The 12,269-nt window shown below is 33.6% G+C and overlaps 1 protein-coding gene across 1 annotated transcript in view; it reads left to right on the top strand.

Moving 5' to 3' along the window:
* LOC139485130 (uncharacterized) overlaps window positions 1-12,269 on the top strand; it is a 95,754-nt gene that overhangs the window by 61,372 nt on the left and 22,113 nt on the right. Inside the window, exons 32-36 of the mRNA XM_071269281.1 lie at window positions 6,354-6,470; window positions 6,939-7,074; window positions 9,595-9,775; window positions 11,139-11,415; window positions 11,893-12,079. Of these exons, the coding sequence (XP_071125382.1) occupies window positions 6,354-6,470; window positions 6,939-7,074; window positions 9,595-9,775; window positions 11,139-11,415; window positions 11,893-12,079 (898 nt within the window). The remainder of the gene's footprint in view (window positions 1-6,353; window positions 6,471-6,938; window positions 7,075-9,594; window positions 9,776-11,138; window positions 11,416-11,892; window positions 12,080-12,269) is intronic.

The raw sequence follows: 12,269 nt of genomic DNA, 5'->3' as shown, positions 1-12,269 counted from the left end.
TGAGTATTGGTAATTATTGTACCCTGCAAATTGTTAAGGTAAACATATTAAAATTGAGAATGGAAATTTGGCATGTGCCAAAGAGACAACAACCCGACCATAGAGCAGACAACAGCAGAAAGTCACCAACAGGTCTTCAATGCAACGAGAAATTCCCGCACCCGGAGGCGTCCCTCAGCTGGCCCCTAAACAAATATATACTGGTTTAGTGATAATGAACGCCATACTAAACTCCAAATTGTACACAAGAAACTAAAAGTTAAAATAATACAAGACTAACAAAGGCCAGAGGCTCCTAATTTGGGACAGGCGCAAAAATGCGGCGGGGTTAAACATGTTTGTGAGATCTCAACCCTCCCCCTATACCTCTAGCCAATGCAGAAAAGCAAACTCATAACAATACGCACATTAAAATTCAGTTCAAGAGAAGTCCGAGTCTGATGTCAGAAGATGTAAACAAAGTAAATAAACAAAATGACAATAATACATAAATAACATCAGACTACTAGCAGTTAACTGACATGCCAACTCCAGACTTCAATTTAACTGATTGAAAAATTATGTCTTCATCATATGAATATCAGGCACAATCCTCCCAGTGAGGGGTTTAGTATCATACCATCATAACATATATGAGAAGAACAGAACCCGTGTCATGCCAACAACTGGTTTATTAATAATAAATGTGGTTAGTTCCGATGCAAAGACCCTATGAGTGAATCAATATTAACGCCAAAATATGCAATCTTTAATGACCTGACAACAGTATCGTAACTATATTCCTTCTTAATAAGTCTATCTAAAGGTTTTGTTAGCTTCTGAGGTGAATACTGACATGTTTGTGCTTTATAAAGAATATTTCCATAAAATATTGGATGTGAATTACCTGAACGTTTAAGAAGTCTGCATGTTGAGCTATATTTTCGAATGATGTCCTTATACCGATGATAAAATTTAGTAAATGTTTTGACTAGTTTGTGATATCGAAAACCCTGGTGTAATATTTTTTCAGTAATACATAGATATCTCTCGATAAAATCTAAAACATTGTTACATACACTAGCGAATCGAACAAGTTGAGAATTATAAACACCGTAAGATGGTGATAAGGTAATGTCACCATCTAAAAATGGATAATTAACGATAGGAAATGAGAAATCATATCTTTTAACATAAATTTTAGTATTAAGCTTTCCGTAAATGATATATTGTATATTTCATAATTATGGTGTTTACAACAGTCAAAATGTTGCTGTACTAGTTTTTATATGAGTATTGATTTTGAATTTGCAGTACAAATAAAAAACAGCTGTCAACTGTTTGGATATAGGTTGGTACATCTCAGTATCTGACGAAATTTCGGTTTATTGAAACGTCAAAAAACACCTTTGTAACCTCCTTCATTTGTCACAGAACAGTTTGCAAAATTAAGGAAAAAGTCTATATATTTAAGTATACGTTTTGAATACAATTAAGCTATTACATTTGTTAATAGCTATATATTTGGGTAAAAGAAGTAATACATACAATGTAACCATTATATTTGGCTCTTTGTAAGGCATCAAGAATCAGAAGTAACCATTATGTTTGGCTCTTTGTAAGGCATCAAGAATCAGAAGTAACCATTATGCTTGGCTCTTTGTAAGGCATCAAGAATCAGAAGTAACCATTATGTTTGGCTCTTTGTAAGGCATCAAGAATCAGAAGTAACCATTATGTTTGGCTCTTTGTAAGGCATCAAAAATCAGAAGTAACCATTATGTTTGGCTCTTTGTAAGGCATCAAGAATCAGATGTAACCATTATGTTTGGCTCTTTGTAAGGCATCAAGAATCAGAAGTAACCATTATGTTTGGCTCTTTGTAAGGCATCAAGAATCAGATATAACCATTATGTTTGACTCTTTGTAAGGCATCAAGAATCAGAAGTAACCATTATGTTTGACTCTTTGTAAGGCATCAAGAATCAGAAGTAACCATTATGTTTGACTCTTTGTACGGCATCAAGAATCAGAAGTAACCATTATGTTTGACTCTTTGTAAGGCATCAAGAATCAGAAGTAACCATTATGTTTGACTCTTTGTAAGGCGTCAAGAATCAGATATAACCATTATGTTTGACTCTTTGTAAGGCATCAAGAATCAGAAGTAACCATTATGTTTGACTCTTTGTAAGGCATCAAGAATCAGAAGTAACCATTATGTTTGACTCTTTGTACGGCATCAAGAATCAGAAGTAACCATAATGTTTGACTCTTTGTAAGGCATCAAGAATCAGAACTAACCATTATGTTTGACTCTTTGTAAGGCATCAAGAATCAGAAGTAACCATTATGTTTGACTCTTTGTAAGGCATCAAGAATCAGAAGTAACCATTATGTTTGACTCTTTGTAAGGCATCAAGAATCAGAAGTCAACATTATGTTTGACTCTTTGTAAGGCATGAACAATCAGAAGTAACCATTATGTTTGACTCTTTGTTAGGCATCAAGAATCAGAAGTAACCATTATGTTTGACTCTTTGTAAGGCGTCAAGAATCAGAAGTAACCATTATGTTTGGCTCTTTGTAAGGCATTAAGAATCAGAAGTAACCATTATGTTTGGCTCTTTGTAAGGCATCAAGAATCAGAAGTAACCATTATGCTTGGCTCTTTGTAAGGCATCAAGAATCAGAAGTAACCATTATGTTTGGCTCTTTGTAAGGCATCAAGAACCAGAAGTAACCATTAAGGCATCAAGAATCAGAAGTAACCATATGCTTGGCTCTTTGTAAGGCATCAAGAATCAGAAGTAACCATTATGTTTGACTCTTTGTAGGGCATCAATAATCAGAAGTAACCATTATGTTTGGCTCTTTGTAAGGCATCAAGAATCAGAAGTAACCATTATGCTTGAGTCTTTGTAAGGCATCAAGAATCAGAAGTAACCATTATGTTTGACTCTTTGTAAGGCATCAAGAATCAGAAGTAACCATTATGTTTGGCTCTTTGTTAGGCATCAAGAATCAGAAGTAACCATTATGCTTGGCTCTTTGTAAGGCATCACGAATCAGAAGTAACCATTATGTTTGGCTCTTTGTAAGGCATCAAGAACCAGAAGTAACCATTAAGGCATCAAGAATCAGAAGTAACCATTATGCTTGAGTCTTTGTAAGGCATCAAGAATCAGAAGTAACCATTATGTTTGGCTCTTTGTAAGGCATAGAGAATCAGAAGTAACCATTATGTTTGGCTCTTTGTAAGGCATCAAGAATCAGATGTAACCATTATGTTTGGCTCTTTGTAAGGCATCACGAATCAGAAGTAACCATTATGTTTGGCTCTTTGTAAGGCATCAAGAACCAGAAGTAACCATTAAGGCATCAAGAATCAGAAGTAACCATTATGCTTGAGTCTTTGTAAGGCATCAAGAATCAGAAGTAACCATTATGTTTGGCTCTTTGTAAGGCACCAAGAATCAGAAGTAACCATTATGTTTGGCTCTTTGTAAGGCATCAAGAATCAGATGTAACCATTATGTTTGGCTCTTTGTAAGGCACCAAGAATCAGAAGAAACCTTTATGTTTGGCTCTTTGTAAGGCATCAAGAATCAGATGTAACCATTATGTTTGGCTCTTTGTAAGGCACCAAGAATCAGAAGTAACCATTATGTTTGGCTCTTTGTAAGGCATCAAGAATCAGATGTAACCATTATGTTTGGCTCTTTGTAAGGCACCAAGAATCAGAAGTAACCATTATGTTTGGCTCTTTGTAAGGCATCACGAATCAGAAGTAACCATTATGTTTGGCTCTTTGTAAGGCATCAAGAACCAGAAGTAACCATTAAGGCATCAAGAATCAGAAGTAACCATTATGCTTGAGTCTTTGTAAGGCATCAAGAATCAGATGTAACCATTATGCTTGGCTCTTTGTAAGGCATCACGAATCAGAAGTAACCATTATGTTTGGCTCTTTGTAAGGCATCAAGAACCAGAAGTAACCATTAAGGCATCAAGAATCAGAAGTAACCATTATGCTTGAGTCTTTGTAAGGCATCAAGAATCAGAAGTAACCATTATGTTTGGCTCTTTGTAAGGCACCAAGAATCAGAAGTAACCATTATGTTTGGCTCTTTGTAAGGCATCAAGAATCAGATGTAACCATTATGTTTGAGTCTTTGTAAGGCATCAAGAATCAGAAGTAACCATTATGCTTGAGTCTTTGTAAGGCATCAAGAATCAGAAGTAACCATTATGTTTGACTCTTTGTAAGGCATCAATAATCAGAAGTCAACATTATGCTTGACTCTTTGTAAGGCATCAAGAATCAGAAGTAACCATTATGTTTGACTCTTTGTAAGGCATCAAGAATCAGAAGTAACATTATGTTTGAGTCTTTGTAAGGCATCAAGAATCAGAAGTAACCATTATGTTTGACTCTTTGTAAAGCATCAAGAATCAGAAGTAACCATTATGTTTGACTCTTTGTAAGGCATCAAGAATCAGAAGTAACCATTATGTTTGACTCTTTGTAAGGCATCAAGAATCAGAAGTAACCATTATGTTTGAGTCTTTGTAAGGCATCAAGAATCAGAAGTAACCATTATGTTTGACTCTTTGTAAGGCATCAAGAATCAGAAGTAACCATTATGCTTGAGTCTTTGTAAGGCATCAAGAATCAGAAGTAACCATTATGTTTGACTCTTTGTAAGGCATCAAGAATCAGAAGTAACCATTATGTTTGAGTCTTTGTAAGGCATCAAGAATCAGAAGTAACCATTATGTTTGACTCTTTGTAAAGCATCAAGAATCAGAAGTAACCATTATGTTTGAGTCTTTGTAAGGCATCAAGAATCAGAAGTAACCATTATGTTTGACTCTTTGTAAGGCATCAAGAACCAGAAGTAACCATTATGTTTGACTCTTTGTAAAGCATCAAGAATCAGAAGTAACCATTATGTTTGACTCTTTGTAAGGCACCAAGAATCAGAAGTAACCATTATGTTTGACTCTTTGTAAGGCATCAAGAATCAGAAGTAACATTATGTTTGAGTCTTTGTAAGGCATCAAGAATCAGAAGTAACCATTATGTTTGACTCTTTGTAAAGCATCAAGAATCAGAACTAACCATTATGTTTGACTATTTGTAAGGCATCAAGAATCAGAAGTAACCATTATGTTTGACTCTTTGTAAGGCATCAAGAATCAGAAGTAACCATTATGTTTGGCTCTTTGTAAGGCATTAAGAATCAGAAGTAACCGTTATGTTTGGCTCTTTGTAAGGCATCAAGAATCAGAAGTAACCATTATGCTTGGCTCTTTGTAAGGCATCAAGAATCAGAAGTAACCATTATGTTTGGCTCTTTGTTAGGCATCAAGAACCAGAAGTAACCATTAAGGCATCAAGAATCAGAAGTAACCATTATGCTTGGCTCTTTGTAAGGCATCAAGAATCAGAAGTAACCATTATGTTTGACTCTTTGTAGGGCATCAAGAATCAGAAGTAACCATTATGTTTGGCTCTTTGTAAGGCATCAAGAATCAGAAGTAACCATTATGCTTGGCTCTTTGTAAGGCATCAAGAATCAGAAGTAACCATTATGTTTGACTCTTTGTAAGGCATCAATAATCAGAAGTCAACATTATGCTTTGCTCTTTGTAAGGCATCACGAATCAGAAGTAACCATTATGTTTGGCTCTTTGTAATGCATCACGAATCAGAAGTAACCATTATGTTTGGCTCTTTGTAAGGCATCACGAATCAGAAGTAACCATTATGTTTGACTCTTTGTAAGGCATGAACAATCAGAAGTAACCATTATGTTTGACTCTTTGTAAGGCATCAAGAATCAGAAGTAACCATTATGTTTGACTCTTTGTAAGGCATCAAGAATCAGAAGTAACCATTATGTTTGAGTCTTTGTAAGGCATCAAGAATCAGAAGTAACCATTATGTTTGACTCTTTGTAAAGCATCAAGAATCAGAAGTAACCATTATGTTTGACTCTTTGTAAGGCATCAAGAATCAGAAGTAACCATTATGTTTGACTCTTTGTAAGGCATCAAGAATCAGAAGTAACATTATGTTTGAGTCTTTGTAAGGCATCAAGAATCAGAAGTAACCATTATGTTTGACTCTTTGTAAAGCATCAAGAATCAGAAGTAACCATTATGTTTGACTCTTTGTAAGGCATCAAGAATCAGAAGTAACCATTATGTTTGACTCTTTGTAAGGCATCAAGAATCAGACGCCGGTTGTTTGCTACTCTCTCTCTCAAAAAAGAAGATGATGCATATCATTACAGCTACTTCACATAATGAAACAAGCTAAGATTAATGAATTTAAGACCTAACAAAACATATTTGATTTTTGACAGGCACAACACCAGGCGGAAATGATGTATATGCTTTTGAAAATGTAGGGGTAGTGCAACACAAAGCATTACATAGACTTCCTCTGCAGAATGGATATATATATTATGCCACACTGAAAGGTTAGTTCGTATAATTAGTGTGTTTCAATTTTCTTTTTATTATAAAAGACTCTACTGTCGATATAACTGAGATTTTAAAACCACAAACAAAACCCGAAATTATCCAACTTCACAATGGAAAAGATCTGAATAAATGTTTTCCTGGTATTTTGAATACCCATTAGACTTACTACATGGAATTCAGAAACTGCTGACTAGAGATTGTTTCTTGTACCTAATGACGTAATAAAGCAATCATTTTGCTCCATGGTGTCAGACATTTTATCTTGTGACGTCATTGTTTTTATGGAATGTTTGTGAAATTCAGTAATGTGGGGAATTTGTGATACATTTGTATAAGGTTTATAAGGAAATAAACATTATTACGGTAAGGCACTTATTTGTATAGTCGTGTTTTGAGAAGTACGAAAGACCTTCCCTAAATGCCATTAAGTTTAATTGAATAATGATAATTTTTCTTATTTTTAGCTGTTGATTTTGCTAATAGAGAGACAGTTAAAATTTCCGATCCACTTACTATTGATATAACTCCACCAGACAGAACAGATAATCCTATTACTTTGATTAATCGTCACATTACATCAACAACAGAAATAAGTCCTTGGTAAGTATATAAAGGTCATAAGATCGTCACATTACATTAACAACAGAAATAAGTCGTTGGTAAGTATACAAGAGGTCATAAGATCGTCATAGTACATCAACAACAGAAATAAGTCCTTGGTAAGTATATATACAAAAGGTGCTAAGATCGTCACATGACAACAACTACAGAAATAAGTCCTTGGTAAGTATATAAAAGGTCATTAGATTGTCACATAACATCAACAACAGAACTAAGTCCTTGGTAAGTATACACAAGGTCATAAGATCGTCACATGACATCAGCAACAGAAATAAGTCCTTGTTAAGTATATAAAAGGTCATAAGATTGTCATATGACATCAGCAAAAGAAATAAATCCTTGGTAAGTATATAAAAGGCCATGAGATTGTCACATGACATCAACAACAGAAATAAGTCCTTGGTTAGTATTTTAAAGGCCATAAGCTTGTCACATCACATCAACAACAGAAATTAGTCCTTGGTTAGTATATAAAAGGCCATAAGATTGTCACATCACATCAACAACAGAAATAAGTCCTTGGTAAGTATATAAAAGGCCATAAGATTGTCACATCACATCAACAACGGAAATAAGTCCTTGGTAAGTATATAAAAGGCCATAAGATGGTCACATCACATCAACAACAGAAATAAGTCCTTGGTTAGCATATAAAAGGCCATAAGATCGGCACATCACATCAACAACAGAAATAAGTCCTTGGTTAGTATATAAAAGGCCATAAGATTGTCACATCACATCAACAACAGAAATAAGTCCTTGGTTAGTATATAAAAGGCCATAAGATTGTCACATCACATCAACAACAGAAATAAGTCCTTGGTTAGTATATAAAAGGCCATAAGATTGTCACATCACATCAACAACAGAAATAAGTCCTTGGTAAGTATATAAAAGGCCATAAGATTGTCACATCATATCAACAACAGAAATAAGTCCTTGGTTAGTATATACAAGGCCATAAGATCGGCACATTACATCAACAACAGAAATAAGTCCTTGGTTAGTATATAAAAGGCCATAAGATTGTCACATCACATCAACAACAGAAATAAGTCCTTGGTAAGTATATAAAAGGCCATAAGATTGTCACATCACATCAACAACAGAAATAAGTCCTTGGTTAGTATATACAAGGCCATAAGATCGGCACATCACATCAAGAACAGAAATAAGTCCTTGGTTAGTATATAAAAGGCCATAAGATTGTCACATCACATCAACAACAGAAATAAGTCCTTGGTAAGTATATAAAAGGCCATAAGATTGTCACATCACATCAACAACAGAAATAAGTCCTTGATTAGTATATAAAAGGCCATAAGATTGTCACATCACGTTCTTTCTATGATGTTTGTGTCAATCAGATGGGTCTGATTCTACAGATAGGTGGGTTCCTGATGCATGTTTTGGTTTGTGTTTAAAGCCATCTATAGTTTTGTTCTTCTTTCAAAAACAAATTCCCAGCCAACCTCAGATTGTAAGGTTTCAGTTGAAGTGAAAATTGGTAAACAGGTTACAATTTTTGCGACCTCTATGAAAATTTTCGAATTTATGTTCAGAAATTGGGTGAGTTTAAAAAACATTTCAGTTTGTTTCGAGTTGATACGAATATCAAAGTGTATTTAAATGTTTCTTTACAGTTGTAAATATGCTTTCAATATTATTGTTCAATTTTGCAATTAAATCCCTGGTGGGTATGTGTTATACTTAAGGTGGTATGGGTTTCTAAAATAAAAATGATAGAATTTGTTCATACTTTACCAAAACGTAGTATCTATTGATATATGTTCAAAAATATAATAAAAATGATAAGTCGCCGCGCATTTTCTCAAGCTTCAGGTTGTAACAAAATGACAAATTTTGTATGAATTGTACAGGAAAAAACACCATTTTGTGATTAGAAAATGATATAATTGTAAAATAAATTAGGAAAAGATAGCTTTGAGACAATGCTTTGAGAATATCAAAAGAAAAGATAGGGTCAGCGTATGTTTTCTCCTGCTAAAATACAAAATAGGAAAATTCCATGTAGATTCCGTCAGAAAATGCACTGTTTTAGAGTAACCTCCCCTTAAAATGCCAATTAAAAAAAATAAATGAAAAACAACCAAAAAAAATCTACACTGAAAATTCTCATTAAAGCTGCAATCCTGCATCAAATTTTGCTAACTTGATAGACAATATGGACATAGGTTGTCTGTTTTTACAATCCAAGATGGCGAAACACCCATACCACGTTAAAGGAATATGTTTACCATTTGAGGAAAAGCTGAGGTCTGGCTTTAATAATTGATATGATCATAATATCGGATATGACAGGTCAAAATGAAATAATCCATTTAGGTCACCAAACAATCAGTTCATTTATATCGCAATGGATAACAAGATTTGTAGAAGAAACGCAAGTGTGACTTACAATCGATAAGCGGGGTATCTTCGTTGAGTTTTTATACAATTGAACACGTTAAATCTATATTGTTCATTTTACTATTTCAGTTGGAAAGGAGTGTTCATAGATTTACAAAGTGGTTTGGATTATTATCTGTGGTCAGTTGGATCACAACCTGGATACACGGATATGATGTCGTACATGAGAACGACAGATGAATGTGGAATAACAGACACAAATAGTCCTCTTTCACTACTGGATGGTCATTCTTATTACATTAATGTCAGGGTAAGAAAATAAATTTACCCTCATCTATTTTTTGTTTTAATAGATATTTCTTGAAATTTGCTTAGTATTTGCACGACACGCTAGAATTGTTCGATTGTACTTTATAAATTATGTAACTATATTGTTTTTTTTTGTTTTGTTTTTTTACATATTCCTAATTTCCATTCTCAATTTTATTATTGATAAAGGAGTTCTAAACAGTTTTCATAATATAAATACGATATATACGTTCACAAAATGTGGTGCAAATCTGATACATTTTCCCTGAGAGATTCTATGTTTACTGTATAAATCCAAAGTGATGCAAATTACAACGTGAAAATTATTATAAGTAAAACACTCAGAATTAATATCGTCATCCTTGTTACTTACTATATACAGGGAGTATCTGTTTAAAAATCTTACTTGTCATTTCAGTTAGGTATTTGGTTCCTCTATGAATTTCCAACAGTATATCAACAGTTTGCATTCCCTTTCTAAAACAAAAGTTAAATACAGTATGTTAGGCTGAAAAGAATAAAATTGACATAGAAAAAAATTCAGATTCACGTTGAATTGTCTGTTATGATGCAAGTGGTGCAATACGTGGAGAAAAATCTGATAAGTGAGCCATGCCAACAGTAGTATAGCTCGTGTTGCTCAGACGCTATTTTGTTCTATTTTAATATTCACTACTTTTGTTCGTCACGATGTTGTTAGTTATTCTTAAACCTATGAATTTGAATATCTCTAGGGCTTTTGGTATCACCTATATCTCTTTTGTAAAAGAGAAACTGATTCCTTTTTTTAACAAACAACGGCACAAAGGAGTATGTCTGGTAAGGCCCGATTTTGGCCTCAAATTTCAGGTTAATCCGTTGAAAGATTGTGGACACTTTTTCAATACTTAAATGTCTACTTCAGTCGATTTAATTAGTTTATGTGAAAGATTTGAACTGATTAAGACATTAAAGGCGCTCACATGCAAGCTTAAATATGAAAAATCAGATGGTTTTTGTCAAAAATGAAAGTGACCGCATCCGTGTTCGCTCTCAACTTTTATATTGTTATGTGTAATTATCAAATTCAACTTACATTTAAGTATATAGAATGAACACACATGCCGCCACTTCCATTAAAGACGGAAACCGTCTAAATTTAACTTTAATGATAAAGTTGTGAAGATTTTAGTAATTTAGCATTACTAAATGATGTTTGTACCCAATATATGATCATTGTATTGTCAAAAAACCCCATATTTATGTAACAGAAGTATTCTCTTGTCCAATAAATAGCTAACAGTTTACATTTTAACAATTTTGTGAAACTGCTGTATTTTGGGGCCAAAAAGGGGTTTAACTTGACATACTCCTTTTGTTTTTAGGCATTTAACAAAGCAGGATTGTCTTCATTAGCCACATCCTGGGCTTTTGAACTGGACACAACGCCACCTATACCTGGTCACGTGTATGATGGAGATAAGGATCAGGTGACAGGAAGTGTGAAAGATATTGACTATCAAACCGAGACCAAAGTTTTACATGCTCACTGGGAAGGATTTCATGAATCTCATTCAACTATCAAAGATTATTATGTCTCAATTGGAACCTGTCCTCAATGTGAAGACATTTTAGGACAACAAGCCATAGGAATAGCATATGGTGAGAAAAATGTATTAAACAGGCTCATTTGTTGCATTTGCCTGTTTTTTTTTAAATCTTTGGTTGGGTTGATATCTCTTTGACACATTCCCCATTTCCATTCAATTATTCATTTTAACTTTAGATTGCAATTTGTATACAAGAAAGATACAGTTTTGACAAAGAACTTCAATAAACTTTAAAACAAATTACAAGGTTTCGCTTAACTTGAAAGGTTTGAACTTGAGTTTTTTTTCCTTGACATACATCTACTAAGATATTGATTATATAAGATCGTATGATAAAGCAGAGAAGACAAATGTGTTTTCCTGTAGGTTAATTCTAATACTGAATATTTATAATTTATTTCTTCTTCTTCTTCAAATATTATTTTATTATTATTATTATTGAATTATACACATATATTTGTGATATTGTATTTTTTAATAAATATTTTGACAGTACATTGTCAAACCGAAATTATGATTTCTCTTTTAGAATTTACCCTAGAAAATACTCACCTTGGTACAGGACTAAGATATTACACGACTGTCACTGCATGTAACACAGCAGAAATGTGTACGACTGTGACATCAGATGGTGTAATTATAGACAACAGTCCACCAACAACAGGCACTGTGCAGGATGGTACTGGATATTACGATACAGAATATCAATCAATGAAGTAAGATTGTTTTGCATTCATTCAAAACAGATGGCACATTGACGAATGTTGTGGTTCAGTTGAAAAGAATTAAAAAAATGATGATGTTGTAATAATAAACTTCAAGAGTTGTAATTTATTTAAATAAGATGAATGCGAAGAAACAATAGTCTCATGCCATTCGTTTGACAAATGAGAGAAAGACATATCA

The sequence above is a fragment of the Mytilus edulis genome, chromosome 8, assembly GCF_963676685.1.
Source record: "Mytilus edulis chromosome 8, xbMytEdul2.2, whole genome shotgun sequence".
Classification (NCBI taxonomy): Eukaryota; Metazoa; Mollusca; class Bivalvia; order Mytilida; family Mytilidae; genus Mytilus; species Mytilus edulis.
Note: the sequence above shows the minus strand (reverse complement) of the source record. Positions and strands in the feature narration are given on the sequence as shown.